General features: G+C 46.3%; 1 protein-coding gene across 1 annotated transcript in view; it reads left to right on the top strand.

Annotated features, from left to right (window-relative positions):
• The window catches only part of LOC134909860 (amine sulfotransferase-like), a 118,965-nt gene that overhangs the window by 33,329 nt on the left and 69,287 nt on the right, over nt 1-16,349 (top strand). The window contains exon 2 of the mRNA XM_063917190.1: nt 14,652-14,830. Within this exon, the coding sequence (XP_063773260.1) occupies nt 14,671-14,830 (160 nt within the window). The 5' untranslated portion in view covers nt 14,652-14,670. The remainder of the gene's footprint in view (nt 1-14,651; nt 14,831-16,349) is intronic.

The raw sequence follows: 16,349 nt of genomic DNA, 5'->3' as shown, positions 1-16,349 counted from the left end.
CCGCAATATATATAATTATTTAGATCTGTTACATGCTGCCGCCGCTCAGGGGCGGATCCAGAAGAAAATGATAGGGGGGGCACCATGGAAGGGGCAAGTACATTTGCGTGCGGCTTCGGTGCATGGTGCAGTGTGCAGGGGCAGCGTTTGAGGGACAGGTGGCAGCGTGTGAAGGTCAATGTGCAGGGGGAAATGTGTGTGGTGCTGGGTACAGGGGGCAGTGTGTGAGGGGCAGGGGGCAGCGTAATAACGCCCACAGTAGTAGCACCCCGTAATACATATAATGCCCACCACAGTAGCGCTTCTTATACAATGCCCACAGTTGTAGCGCTCATTATGCAATGTCCATTGTACTGGTAGTGCCCCTTATACAGACCCCATAGTAGTGGTGCCCCTTATGCAATGCCCGTATTGCCCCCAGTAGTAATGTTGCCTGTAGTAATACCCCCAGTCATTTAGCACCCTAGTAGTTATGCCCCTGCAGTTATGACCCCAGTAGTTTACCCCCCCTTTAGTTTAGCCTCCCAGTAGTAATGCCCCCAGTAGTTTGCCTGCTTGTAGTTTAGCCACCAATAGTAATGCCCCCCTGTAGTTTGCACCATTGTAGTTATGCCCCCCTTGTAGTTTAGCCCCCAGTAGTAATGCCCCCAGTAGTTTGGCCCCTGTAGTTATCGCCCAGTAGTTTGGCCTCCCTGTAGTTTAGCCCCCAAGTAGTAATGCCCCTGTAGTTACGCCACCAGTAGTAATGCCCCTGTAGTTACGCCGCCAGTAGTAATGCCCCTGTAGTTACGCCGCCAGTAGTAATGCCCCTGTAGTTACGCCGCCAGTAGTAATGCCCTCCTGCAGTATGCCCCCAGTAGTTAGCCCTTTGTAGTTTGCCCCCTTGTAGCTTACCCCAAGTGGTTTGCCCCCTTGTAGTTGGCCCCAGTAATAATGTCCCCCAGTAGTTTGCCCCCAGTAATAATGTCCCCCAGCAGTTTGCCCCTAGTAGATGCCCCCAGTAAAAATATCCCCCAGTAATAATGCCCCCAGTAGTAATGCCCCAATAGATGACTCCCCCCCAGTAGTAATGCCCCCCAGTAATAATGCCCCCAGTAGTAATGCCCCAATAGATGACTCCCCCCAGTGGTAATGCCCCCCAGTAATAATGCCCTCAGTAATAATGCCCCAATAGATGACTCCCCCCCAGTAGTAATGCCCCCAGTAGTAATGCCCCAATAGATGACTCCCCCCCAGTGGTAATGCCCCCCAGTAATAATGCCCCCAGTAGTAATGCCCCAATAGATGACTCCCCCCCAGTAGTAAGGCCCCCCAGTAATAATGCCCCCAGTAATAATGCCCCAATAGATGACTCCCCCCAGTAGTAATGCCCCCAGTAGTAATGCCCCAATAGATGACTCCCCCCCAGTGGTAATGCCCCCCAGTAATAATGCCCCCAGTAGTAATGCCCCAATAGATGACTCCCCCCCAGTAGTAATGCACCCCAGTAGTAATGCCCCCCCAGCAGTAATGCCCCTTGCTGCTGCCCCTCGTCAGTAGTAATGTCCCCCGTAAATTGCCCCCAGTAGGTGCCCCCGCTGCACTAAGAAAGATAAAAAAAAGGACATACTTACCGATCCCCGTTCCCGCTTCCAGACATCTTCCTGGCGTCCTCTCCTCAGCACTATGAGAGAGACGTCATGACTGACGTCTCTCCCATAGCGCACGCAGCACACAGTGACGGCGCCGGAGGCCGGAGCTCAGTACTGAGCTCCTGCCTCCGGCTGCCGCTGTGCAGGGAGACGGGCGCCCGCTGGTAACACAATCTCAGCGGGCGCCCGTCATTTTCCTGTGCGGCGGCGCGGGGACGGACGACGGAGGGAGAACTGACAGGGGGGCCACTGCCGCCGCTGGACCTTGGGGCCCCTCACAATGTCGGGGCCCGGGACGGCTGTCCCCTTTGACCCCCCCTGTCGCCGGGCCTGTATATAGATCACATTCATGTTATCTCTAAGTGAGAGCCTGCTACCTATGACAGATATATCTTTATAGACTTCTTAAACTACCAGCTATTCAATAGTGTTTACAGTTGTCACAAATTAATATAAGTGTAATTATTCCATCTGTTCAGTAATAGCTGAAGTTGTTACAGATTGATACAAATATGACTATTTATCAGAATCACTGAGTACTCCCTCCAGTTACATTTTCATAAGATCGCTAAGTTACTTATAAATTGAGTTTTGTATTCATAATCCAAACTTACATAATGCAAAAGAAAATGAAATTGTCACTGGTGGTTGAACCTTTATATGCTCCTTAATGTGTCATCCATTCAGTAGTGGTTATAACATGGATATAAATGTGACTGTTGGAAGAGACAGCTGACTGTATTCACTACAGCTATATTACAATATATTCACTAAGCTGTTTATGAATTGTAATAAATTCCCATAACTTCAGTATATAATACCCCGGTAGATCTCATAATATGTCTGATGGTTTTATTATAAGGTATTTGACAGCTTCCCTCATTAATATAGTGAGGAAACCTTTCAATAGTGCAGCCTTATAAGTTCTTTACTGAATTCATACACATAAGTCATTCATGTTCAAAGAGTCTGTGTGTATACTATTTCTGATACTCTGAACTTCAGGGTATCCTCTTAAAAAAAAAAAAAACAATAATAATAATAATAATTGTTTCCTATATATGTATGTATATCTGATGCAACAGGTATATAGGGCTGGACCATAGGACACACACTATGTATCTATACAGAAATAAAACTTACTGGATAGTATGTGATCACCTTACACCAATCTTATCCTACAACTTGTGACAGATATTTTCTACTGAGATGTGTTCCTACAATGACCACTGTTTCCCCCATCACCCTGTTTTTCACCCATATACAACCAACAGACCTATCTGCAATTCCTACAATTTTTGATGCTGCAAAGACTGAACATTTAAGCAAAAACAAATGCAGTTTTAACATAAGTCTGGCAATCTAGACATATAACACAAATGTCATACAAGACACCCTCCAGCCTTAGGAGCCCCGTAGGGTCACCTAGAGGAAACTTGAAGGACCCTGACCTGGAATTGCGGGTACGTATCCGGACACCTTACATAAGAATGTCCACGTATCACTTCTTTCTCATGAGAGCCAAGGTCTATATGCAGAAAAGATCTTTGGACCCAGGGGCACCTATTCCCAAGAAGACAGGACAAGCCTTTAGGTTGCATTCAGGAAGGGGTAGTCTTTGGTCCTCTGATCAATTTCGCCAGCCTTTTATATACATCTCATGTACCACTCATACAACACACTCATATCATGCAGTCATACACTGATAACGAGACAACTTATACTTTAAAGACAGAAGGTTACTGGATTCTTGGATCCCGCTAACCCGTCCCCACTGAGCCCCACCATACCTCAGGAAGAGCTGAAAGAGAGTAAGAAGGTGCCAAAGCACTTGTCTTTGCTTACCCCACTGTACAGATTTATTTCAGCTGGTTCCTGGGCATCAGCGGTTGGTCTGGTCAGTGACGGCAGGAATGTAGGGGAATCCCGGACGAGCCCCCAGGAAATGTTAGGGTAATAGGCTTACACCTTAACTATCAACGCCTTAGTAGCCCTTCTGTCTTGGAGATTCATGGTTCTGGATACAGCCGGCCGGAGAGCAAGAAGTCACACTAGACACACTGCCAGTATAACACTGCTCTGTCCTGTGACAGAGAGAGCTTTTATTTATACCAAAAGAGAACTGGGCTTTTACATGCCCTCCAATCACAGTGAAGTATAAAGTTAGCTAATCATATATATATAACAAGTTTCAGTGACATAGAAGGTAATATTCAGAAGACAGTTCCAAAGTATTCCTGGAGTCTGTCTTGTCAAAGAATGAGCGATTACTGAAGATCTCTATTTCTGTCATTCTCTGTCTCCTGGCTTCACATTCTTATCTTGTAAAGTATTTTAAAGGAAACCACCTGTTGTCTCACACATACAATACAAGCAACGATGACCTTGTAATATATGTAAAGGGACATATATACAGTCTTTAGAATATAGTGAAACATTAATACAGCAAAAGCATTTTAATCAATATTACTCTTACACATACAAGCTCTACAATTGGTTGTCGCCCTGTGTGCAGGGAGTCATGTTTTAAACACTCTTTTCTATCTTTTCACCTATATGATTTTATTTTATATTTTGCAAAGTGTCTTTTAATAATACAGTATATGATTTAATAGTTATATTTTATATAATTCATGTGCACCATTATAAGGCAATTCTTATTTTTCTTTTTCTTGTATACTTAAACCCACTTTGCCTTTGGTAGCACCCCACACTAGAGAATATTTACACGAATATAATAAGGAGTAACCAAGTGGGCCCTGTGTATAACAATTTGGTGACTTGTGCAACCTTTTTCCTTTGTATAATTGAATTCCTGTGGCAGTACAAATTTGCAGATGCGAATGCATTTGTTTTGTATACATCTCTGAATCAGGCCCAGTGTCAGCTCTGCATTAGTAGCATTGTAGTTAGGGTTTATGTCAGATGCATAAAGTATACACTAACACACATGGACAGAGTATCAATATTTGCATGTGATTGAGAGCTGCATGGTCCATATGTGATTGCTTTATTAATAAGACTGACATAGAGCTAATGCAGTTTTTATGGTGCGACCATTGCTGTATCTAAGGAAGCAATTGACATCATGTGCGGATGCTGAAAGTGGGCATTTCACTCCTTGGGGGTCATTCAGACCCGATCACATGCTGCCTTTATTTGCAGCCGTGCAATCGGGTCTGAACAGCACATGCGTGTGGTCCACAATGTGCAGGCGCGACGCTTCTGGCAACAGGGGTTGCCGGACAGCGACGGATTCTACGAAGAAAGAAACCGCAGGGCGATCGCAAGAAGATTGACAGGAAGAAGGCGTTTGTTGGCGGCAACTCACCGTTTCCAGGGACTGTCCTAGGAAACGCAGGTGTGCACAGCCGTTCAGGAGGCGGATTTCTGACATCAGCAACAGCCCGGATCGTCGCAGCGGCTGAGTAAGTTAGGGCTGTGCAGAAACTGCACAAAAATTTGTTGTGCAGCTCTCTGCACAGCCGTTCGCACCCCTGCACAGCTATTACCCCCTCCCCTGTAGGTGGCAATTACCTGGTCACAGCAGTGCAAAAAACAGCCTGCATGCGATCAGGTCTGAATTACCCTCCTTGTACATTCGGATGCTTGGAAGCACACAAGGAAAGGACTTTGGGCCTAATTCAAGGTTGATTGCAAAATAAAATTTTCCCCTAATGGGCAAAACCATGTGCACTGCAGGTGAGGAAGATATAACATATGAGAGAGATAGATTTGGGTGGGTGTGTTCAAACTGAAATCTAAATTGCAGTGTAAAAATAAAGCAGGCAGTATTTACTCTGCACAGACACAAAATAACCCACCCAAATCTAAATCTCTATACATGTTATATCTGAGGATCTGTTGTGGACATACATGGATTCTTCGCCTGGAGTCACCGCTCTATCCGGACCTCACTGCTACAACCCTAGGTAGAGGAACGAGGAACCCCATCCCCAGAGGACCAAATACTGTGGTCACCGCGCATTAGGACAGTGACTGAAAGATTTATTTTTCAGGAATAACTGGTCACCACTGGTAGATCAATTGATCAAAGGAAAATAACATTTCACATATAAATAAAAATAATACATTTAAAGAGATACTGTCGCGAACTGTAAGACTAGGTCACCTTATAATCAAACAAATCAGTATACCTGTTACAATCCTGAGCACTCATGTTTTGTTAGTTATTGTTGTGATTTACCTTTGCTTCAGTTTGTGGAACTACAGGTCACAGCTAGCTCCTGCATAGTTGTCTCCCAGTGTCTCCACTCCTGCACTCAGCAACTGACTCTGCAGGTGTCTGGATTCTGTCATTACAGCTGGTTACCTGAAACCTACTATTCAGCTTGTCAGCCTGCTCAGTCTGCACTGCAGCTGCATGTTATATCAATTACTGGGGGCCTGTCTGGTGCTCACAGCTGATTGGTCCAGCCTGTTCTTTTAAGCCTCTCAATCCCAAGAGGCCTTGCCAGTTATAGCTACTCCGTGTGGTGTACTGCTCTCTGGTTCCTCTCTGGTCTCAGTTCATCTGTCCAGTGGGTTTTGCCTTGTTCCTGCATTGAATTCCAGCTTCACCATCTTGCTGACAACCTTAGTCTGCCGACTGCCGTTACCCTGTCTCCAAGTGTCTGCACCCAAGTCTGTCCGTGTGCCGCTACCTCCTGTGTCTCTCCAAGAGTTCCTGCTGCTGTTCCATCTCCACGGCGCCAGTGTACCATCTGGCCGTGTGCACCCTGCAACCTTCTCCAGTTCCTGTTTGTTCCTGCGTATCCCTGCGGCTTGTCATATACAACACCTCTACCATAACTCTAGTCCAGTTCAGGTATCAAGTGACCCAGACAGGGGGCCATGACCTGCACGTCGGGAGCCGCGAAACCCATTTCCTCTTGCTGGGTTCCCTGGTGAAAACTTCACGGCGTGTTAGACTCTGTGCCTCTGTACTGGGTAACGTCAACCACTTGGTACCTGATCCCAAATTCCGGATTCTGCACCAGTTCCTGACATTATAACTGGCCCACCACTTCCTGGGCATGGACCCGTCACAGCAAAATCCGGCTCAAATCTTGGCTGATCAAATACAAAATTTGACGCAGCAACTGCAAGATCTAAAGCTCTGAGTTTCCACCCACGTAGAAACTAGCAGGTCATTGGTGGTAACAAGGGCTCCTGGGCCTGAACCAAAGCTGCATCTTCCTGATCGGTTCACAGGTGACCGTAATCAGTTCCAGAATTTCCGTGATAGCTGCAAGCTATATTTCAGACTCCGGCCATTATTGTCTGGTTCTGAGGCTCAGCAAGTAGGTATCATCATCTCCCTCCTGCAAGGGAGTTCTGGGCGTTCGGATTAAAAATGGAGAATCCCGCCTTGCACACAGTGGATGCCTTTTTCAGCACCCTAGGAATTCTTTATTATGACCCGGACCGAGCAGCTTCTGCAGAGGCTCACTTAGGAGCCCTTAGACAAGGGAAAAACACGGCCGAGGTATACTGCACTGAGTTTCGCAGATGGGCAGGTGATAGTAGTTAGAATGACCCAGCCCTCTGAAGTCAGTTCCGCTTAGGCCTCACTGAGCAAGTTAAAGACTTCCTTGTCCAGTATCCTACTCCTGAAACCCTGGACAAGCTCATGCAGTTAGCAATTCAAGTAGATCGTCGGATCAGGGAACGGAGGATGGAGAAAGGAGGAGGGTCACCATCTCCCTCAGCAGTAGCCTTGGAAGAAGCCGAAGACTCCAGTGAACCCATGCAGATTGGGGCCTTTTGTCTTTCTGCTCAGGAAAAATCCTGTAGGCGATCGATGGGCCTATGCTTATATTGTGGAGCAAAGGGTCATTTTGCTAATGTTTGTACCCTGAAGTTGGGAAAAGACAAGACCCGGGGGTAAAAGGGGAGTTACTCCTGGGTCTGGCTGGAATCTCTCCTAAAAATTCAGTCTTGCTTCCAGTTCAAATTAGTCTACCTACTCAGCAATTTGCAGTCAAGGTTTTCGTTGATTGTGGTGCAGCTGCCAACTTTATGGATATCTCTTTCGCCCGGTCCTGGAACATTCCTATACTAAGGATGAAGCCACCTGTGACTATTTGTGGCCTTGACGGTAAGCCCCTCCTCAGTGGGAAAGTGTCTCAGCAAACTCCTTTTGTTCATTTAACTACTGGTCTTCTGCATTCGGAGAAGATTAGTTTCCTCCTTGTCAATTGCCCCATGGCTTCCATAGTCCTAGGACTTCCATGGTTGAAATCCCAAAATCCATCCATCTGCTTGAAGACAGGAGAACTCTTACACTGGGGAACAGAATGTACGGGAAGATGTCTGTCCTTGCCAGTGCGATGCTCTCAAGTTATACCAGAGGGGCTACCGACTCCATATCGTTCATTTGCAGATGTCTTCTCCAAGAAAGAGGCAGATACTCTTCCCCCACATCGACCTTATGACTGCGCCATCAGTCTGGTATCCGTAGATAAATTTCCTAAGGGTAGATTATATGCTCTTTCTTTGCCAGAAACTAAAGCCATGGAAGACTATATTCAGGAGAACCTAAGCAAAGGGTTTATTCGTCCCTCAAAATCACCAGTAGGAGCAGGATTCTTTTTTGTGGCAAAAAAGGACGGCTCCTTACGTCCATGCATTGATTATAGAGGACTCAACAAAATCACTGTTAAGAACTCTTATCCTTTGCCTTTAATTTCCGTGTTGTTTGATCAACTCCGAATGGCAGAAATCTTCTCTAAAATTGATCTTCGGGGGGGCATGTAACCTCATACGAATTAAGGCCGGTGACGAGTGGAAGACGGCCTTCAACACTCATTCTGGACATTATGAATACCTTGTTATGCCATTTGGATTGTCAAATGCTCCTACCGTCTTCCAAGATTTTATCAATGATGTGCTCCGAGAATTCCTGGGAAAATTTCTTGTGGTCTACTTGGTTGACTTCCTAATATTTTCACAGTCACTTGAGCAGCATCGTGTCCATGTACAGATGGTATTGCAAAAGCTCCGGGAACACCATCTATACGCCAAGTTAGAAAAATGTGAATTCGAAGTGAAGGAAGTCGCTTTCTTAGGCTACATCATCTCTCCGAAGAGGTTCTCCATGGATCGCAGTAAGCTTCAAGCAATTCAAGATTGGGCACAACCTACTAACCTTAAAGCTATACAACGCTTTCTTGGATTCGCTAATTATTACAGGAGATTTATTCGTTCATTTTCAGACATTGTTGCACCTATTGTTGCTTTGACCAAGAAAGGTGCGGATCCATCACATTGGTCACCTTCAGCTCTACAAGCTTTTCTCAAGTTAAAAAAAGCCTTTATATCCGCACCTGTTCTTAGTCATCCAAATCCTAACCTGCCTTTTGTTATGGAAGTGGATGCTTCTGAAGTGGGAGTGGGAGCAGTCCTATCGCAGAGAGATCCCATGGATTCTAAACTTCACCTGTGCTCTTTTCTGTCCAGAAAGTTCTCTCCTGCCGAAGCCAACTATGATGTTGGAAATCGTGAACTGCTTGCTATCAAGTGGGCTCTAGAAGAATGGAGGCATTGGTTGGAAGGGGCGAGACACGTGATTACAATTCTCACTGACCATCAAAACCTATCCTATATTGAATCAGCCAAGAGACTGAATCCAAGACAGGCACGATGGGCATTATTCTTCACTAGATTCAACTATGATATCTCCTATCGGCCAGGTTTAAAGAATCTTAAAGCAGATGCCTTGTCACGAAGCTTCCTTCCAATTCAAAATTCATCCTGCTCTACTGAACCAATTATTCCTGTTTCCAATATCCATGCTGGTCTTGCTCAAGATTTAGTCTCCCAGATTCAAGCCAAACAGTCTTTTGCACCTATGGGGACTCCCTCAGGACTCCTCTTTGTCCCTAAAGAGTACATGAAAGCAGTTTTATCTGAATTTCATGTAAAAAGAGTCTCTGGGCATCCAGGGATTTCTAAGACTCTGGATTTATTGTCTCGCTCAGTTTGGTGGCCTTCTATGTGTCAAGATGTTAGAGTTCATTCTTGCTTGTGAGATCTGTGCTCAACATAAAACTCCTCATAAAGCTCCCATGGGACATCTTCTGCCTCTTACGGTTCCCTCAAGACCTTGGTCCCATATTTCTATGGACTTTGTGGTTGATCTTCCTAAGTCATCAGGGTGCAATACCATTTGGGTTGTGGTAGACCGATTCAGTAAGATGGCTCACTTTGTTCCTCTTCGCAAGCTCCCCAGTGCCAGAGAATTGGCAACCTTGTTTATCCAACATATCTTTAAATTACATGGATTACCACAGGACAGAGGAACTCAGTTTATTGCTCGATTCTGGTGAGCTTTCTGTTCAGCCTTGGATATTAATCTTAGTCTGTCCTCTGGTTATCATCCACAATCCATGGACAGACTGAGCGAGTGAACCAGTACTTGAACAGTATCTCCGTTGTTATGTTTCCAAGTACCATAACAATTGGGTGGACCATCTGGCATTTGCTGAATTAGCATATAATAATTCCAGTCACTCTTCTTCATCCATGTCACCCTTCTTTTGTCTCTCGGGTTTCCATCCTAGGTCTAACGCTTTTGACATACTGCAGCAACAGACTTCTTCCCTTGATCCTGTAGCTTGTCTGAGGAAAATTTGGAGGAGAGTACGTCTGGCACTCAACCAAGTCTCTGTTCGTTCCAAACAAATTGCTGACAGACGACGAAGACCTTGTACTTTTAAAGTGGGTGACATGGTGTGGCTGTCCACTCGAAATATCAAGTTACGCCAGCCCTCTCAAAAATTTGGGCCATTCCGGATTATTAGACAGATTAATCCAGTAGCCTTTCGATTCCTTTTACCAAAATCACTTAAGATCAATAACACTTTCCACTGTTCCTTGTTGAAACCAGCATTTGTGTCCCAGAGATTTAGAAGATCTTTCAGAAGGCCTGCCGCTGTGTTAGTCCAATGTCACAAGGAGTTTGTTGTGAAAAAGATTCTGGATTCCAAGTTCAGGAGGGGTCAAGTTCATTTCCTCGTGCATTGGAAGGGTTACGGTCCGGAAGAGAGAACCTGGGTACCAGAGAGGTTTCTTCATGCACCCAGACTTAAGAGGTCTTTCTTCTATGAATTTCCGGATAAGCCTGGTTCTAGGGGTTCTTAACCCCTCTTCAAGGGGGGGGGGGGTACTGTTACAATCCTGAGCACTCATGTTTTGTTAGTTATTGTTGTGATTTACCTTTGCTTCAGTTTGTGGAACTACAGGTCACAGCTAGCTCCTGCATAGTTGTCTCCCAGTGCCTCCACTCCTGCACTCAGCAACTGACTCCACAGGTGTCTGGATTCTGTAATTACAGCTGGTTACCTGAAACCTACTATTCAGCTTGTCAGCCTGCTCAGTCTGCACTGCAGCTGCATGTTATATCAATTACTGGGGGCCTGTCTGGTGCTCACAGCTGATTGGTCCAGCCTGTTCTTTTAAGCCTCTCAATCCCAAGAGGCCTTGCCAGTTATAGCTACTCCATGCGGTGTTCTGCTCTCTGGTTCCTCTCTGGTCTCAGTTCATCTGTCCAGTGGGTTTTGCCTTGTTCCTGCATTGAATTCCAGCTTCACCATCTTGCTGACGACCTTAGTCTGCCGACTGCTGTTACAAACCCCAGTCCGTCCGTGTGCCGCTACCTCCTGTGTCTCTCCAAGAGTTCCTGTTGCTGTTCCATCTCCACGGCCCCAGTGTACCATCTGGCCGTGTGCACCCTGCAACCTTCTCCAGTTTCTGTTTGTTCCTGCAGCTTGCCATATACAACACCTCTACCATAACTCTAGTCCAGTTCAGGTATCAAGTGACCCAGACAGGGGGCCGCGACCTGCACGTCGGGAGCCGCGAAGCCCATATCCTCTTGCGGGGTTCCCTGGTGAAAACCTCCCAGTGTGTTAGACTCCGCGCCTCTGTTCTGGGTAGCATCAACCACTTGGTACCTGATCCCAAATTCCGGATTCTGCACCAGTTCCTGACAATACCATGTATATAAGCATTACTAAACTGGTAGCTTGCAATCTTCCATTATGCTCACACTGGGCTGTCTAACCCTAGTGGTACCTATACTCTGCTTTTACCTAAGCATACACTCAGTTTATAGCGAACCTGAAGTCAGCTGATATATCACAGACAATAGCCCAGTTCTGAAATGCTGAAGTTCAGACAGCAAATATACATCATAGGGTCAGCCGTTCAGTGAAAGTAGGCATGCGGATTCCTAACAATGCTCAGTCAATGAAGGAAAGCATGCATAAGCTGAAAATGTGAGCAAGAGCAGTTTCTAAGCAGAACAGAAGGATTGAGGCAAAGCTGGCAGTGCAGGCAGCAGGGTTCCGTTCCAGTGCACGAGATAAAAGATTGCAGGCAAATGTGTTTCACAAAAGCCAGCTGACAGAATTTGGCAGTATATAGGGAAATGCAGCTTATGACACAGTTCCGCCTACAAATAAGCACTGTAGCAGTCTTCAGTTAAATACCAAGCAAAGGTGAAGTAATAAAGCAATGCGGAATCAAACATGCAGGCACTCAGGTAATTGCAGAAATGAGGAAGCAGGTTAAGTTAGCAGAGCACAGTTCCTTCTATCAGCAAGCCTCCTGTACTTTGTGCGCGGGACTGTAGTGGATCTCTGTGCTGAGTGTCTATCTCTCTATGGTTGGGCTCTTGTCTGAGGAAAGGCAAGACCTCTTTAACTGTGGATGTCTTTAGTGTGCCTAACTCATGAGGTAACTTGCGGTTAACTTGGGTTTAGACTGCGACTTTTACTGGCTGAAGCACTCAGAAGTCTCACTGCACTGCAGGGATCAACTCAATCTTTCTCTACCTCCTCTAAATCCTGCTCAGTGTTGTATAATGTCACTTGATGGAGGGTGCTGGCTGGGGTAAATACCTGTAAGTGATGGCAGTGCTCGGCGGGTCCCCAGCTCTCTTCCAGTGGGACTGTCCCTGGTGCTGGTCTCCCCTTGCTGCAACGCAGCTTCTGTGGCTTTGGCTTATCCGGCAGCTCTCCTCAGCAGCGGCTCCGCTCTCCACAGCATGTCTCCTCAGCATCACCTCAGCACAGCATCACTCTCCGCGTTTTTACCTCAGAGCACCACTCCTCAGAGCGTCTCTCTCCCTGTCACCCCAGGAGACTTCTCAGCAATCACTTCAGGAGGTAACCCCACCTCCTACTCTTCCCGCTCTGCACCACCCAATCAGCAGCTTCAATTCCTCCTGCTCTGCAGTTCTGCACCTGGGTCCTAGTGCCCCACATGTTGCTGGCCTTTGGTTGCTGGCGTTGCCTAGCAACCTAGGCAAGGGGAAGCTGTTAACCCTTTCAGCTGAACTGTGCTGGCTAGTGAGAAGTGAGGGTTCCTTTTAGGGAGAATTTAGGTGTCTCACCCAGGTTATCTCCAGTATATGGGTGATGGTACCTATATAGCTACATATATTCCCATAAATCCAAGTTAATAGTATATTTATCCAGTGTCACACCTGCAGTGCACATGGTTTTGCCCATTAAGGGAAAATGTTATTTTGCAATCAACCTTGAATTGGGCCCTTTTTTACAGACACACCTGCAGGCAGGTATTAGGAGATGAGGTTGCCCATGTGAAGGCTACATCCAAGCCCCCTTCACTCTAGCCAGTGGGGCAAATGAGTAGACATTGGTGCTATGTCAAAGTCTACTGTGCATGCACAGTTCTCTGGGAAATATGCGCAGCTGACATTTTCCCAGTGAGTTTTTTTTACTGCACATGTGAAAATCATCAGGACCAATAAATCTCTTCCTAATTAGACAGGTACAGCATAGGCAAATACAGGAATGTGGGAGCAAGGTTCTGGTTACCTAGAAACCACCCATCCACCCAGCTCACACCATGACCACAATGGCAATTATACCTTATTTATGATTTTATAATATAAACTGTACAATGGGATTATTCAGAGATGAACGCAGATGCGTATTGTAAATGTGTTGGGTATTCCTGTGTGGTTACATGGGGTTGGCTAATCAGACACAGATGTAACCTAGGGGGTCATTCAGACTGATCGCTGCTGTGCGTTTTCGCATAGCAGCGATTTTGTCTGAACTGCGCATGCACCGGCACTACAGTGCGGCTGTCTTAGGCTAGCGATCGCCTCTGCCTGATGGACAGGCAGAGGCGATAGCTGGGCGGGAAGGGGCGGGGTGGTGATGTTTAGCCGCCATTTAGGGGGCGCGTTCTGGGCAACGCAGGCATGCCCAGACTGTTGGGGGGGGCGGGCCGTGACTGCCTGGCATCACACGCAGTCACTGAGACCCTCACAGCGACGGGTAGCACCCAACTAGCACACAGAAGCTGCGCTGGCTGGGAGCTACTCCTAAAGTACAAAAGCATTGCCGCTGTGTGATGCTTCTGTACTTGTGCGATGGGGCATGGACTGACATGCAGGGCAGACTAGCCCTGTGCTGGGAGTCCCCCCACATGTCAGGGAAGCTGATCGTAGATGTGCTAAATTTAGGTCTGAATCACCCCCATAGTGTGAACAAGTTGCTGAAAGTGGTTACATATAGAGACGTTGAATTGCTCTAGCATATGGCTGGTGAAAGATTCAAAGGTGTGACTGATGGTGGCGTCTAAAGACGCACAAAGTATGATTGCAGCATCTGTAGACACTGACAGTGGGCATCTCAGTCTTGACATATTTGGATACTAGGATGTACACTAGGGAACTGCATTGTAGCATCATTAGCATATAGTCACAGACACAACTAGAGCAAAAGACATACGGAAGGCAGCAACTGCGTCCAACTCAGAATAAGACCCTATGAGGTGGAATCCCACCCCTCCACATACCCCACCCACACAACAGACCACACTCCCATTAGGACTGCTTCCATAAATTAATTAATATTGATAACACCATCGTGCACAAATTGCTGTAAAGTCCAGTTTTTGTCACGGGAGACTTTAGGCGATCAATTCAATTTCCCCCCATGAAGCTAAATTTTTTATAATAAACCTATTTAACTGTTACAGGTTTACGTTAGACGGAATAATGGACCAAACATTGGTGGATGAGTTGTGTAACTCTTTCTTGTTCAAGCATAAAGGTGTGTACGTTGAAGCAGAATTTTCTACACCGGAAGTTGTGGACTCTATAGAACATATGGCAATTAGAGACAGTGATGTTTTTATTGTCACCTACCCAAAATCTGGTAAGTTAGTAATTCTAAGTAAATGATGTAGGCAGCTTTAGGATTTTCTTTTTTTTATAATTTCCATGGATACAAAAAATAAATGGGAATCTGTAAAGTTAACAAAAAGTCAAAAACATTCAGAAGGCTGTATATTTTGATTGCATCATCTATTTTGAAATATGTCAACTAAATGTTTAATTATTTGAATAATAAAACAGATTATAAGTGTTACTGATGTACCCTATACAGCATACAGTATTTCTCTTACGTCCTAGAGGATGCTGGGGTCCATTTTAGTACCATATGGGGTATAGACGGTTCCCTCTATGTCCCTCCTCCAGACCTCAGTTTAGAAAATGTGCCCGGGAGACTGGATGCTCACCAGTGGAGCTCTACAGAGTTCTGCTGGAAAAGACTTTGTTAGGTTTTTTATGTTACAGGGAAGTTGCTGGCAACAGCTTCCCTGCTTCGTGGGACTTAGGGGGGGAAGTAGGAACCAACTTCTCAGTTTAATGGCTCTGCTTCCGCTGACAGGACACCATTAGCTTCTGAAGGGTACTGAACACAGCCCTTGCCTGGCTGCTGCTCACTCCCACAGCACTGCCGCCACCCACTAACAGAGCCAGAAGTCAGAAGGCTGGTGAGCATTAACCGGAGACCTGCAGAGAGAGGGGCCCTCCGGTCATCATGGCGGCATAAAGGTACCAGCGCAGCGCGGGATGCTACGCAGCAACATGTCTCTCAGCACAGGGTGCAGGGAGCGCGCGGGGGGGGGGGGGGGGCGCGCTCTGAGGGGCATGATAAATCCTTACTCTCACTGGCAAAATGTACATACATGTGAGCCGCTGATGCACACTACCCCCGCCAGTATAAATATTACTGTGGCTGAACCGCGCCATTACAGGGGGCGGGGCTTCACCTCAGAATTGCTTGTAACACTCATTTGGCGCCATTTTCTCCTCACAGAGGCACCGGAGCGCTGATCTTACAGGCTGCTTCTCCTCACACATCGCTGATACAAGTACCAGGGTGTTATAGTAGGCGAGGGGAACACATAATTTATTGAAGTCTGCGGGCTGCACATTGGATATAAAGCGCTGTTTTGGTATATATATATATTCATTGTATGTAATACATATAGGGCGCGTGGTGTGGACTGGCAATTCCCTCTGGGTCCCCCTGACAGACATTAGTGTAGGTCTGTCCCCATTAGTTCCCGTGTGTGTGAGTGGTGTGACTGTACACGTGTGTAATATGTCTAGAGAAAGTAATTCCCCAGAGAAACCCATTTTGGAGGCACAAGAGTGTTCTGAGCCTGTGTGGGTGAAAAATCTGCAGAGTAATATGGCTAAACTAGCAAGGAAATTCTCTGAGTCTGCAGAACAGACAAAACATTGGAGACAGTCTGTGGAGGATGCTCTGTTTGCTGATTCCTCCACGTCACCCACTCGGGACCCCTCCTGTTCCCAGAAAAGGTCTCTGGCCCAAATTATGCAAAGGGACACTGACACAGATTCCGACACTGAGGTCGACACTG

Source organism: Pseudophryne corroboree, chromosome 4 (genome assembly GCF_028390025.1).
Source record: "Pseudophryne corroboree isolate aPseCor3 chromosome 4, aPseCor3.hap2, whole genome shotgun sequence".
Lineage (NCBI taxonomy): Eukaryota > Metazoa > Chordata > Amphibia > Anura > Myobatrachidae > Pseudophryne > Pseudophryne corroboree.
This window is presented reverse-complemented; position numbering and strand designations above follow the sequence as displayed.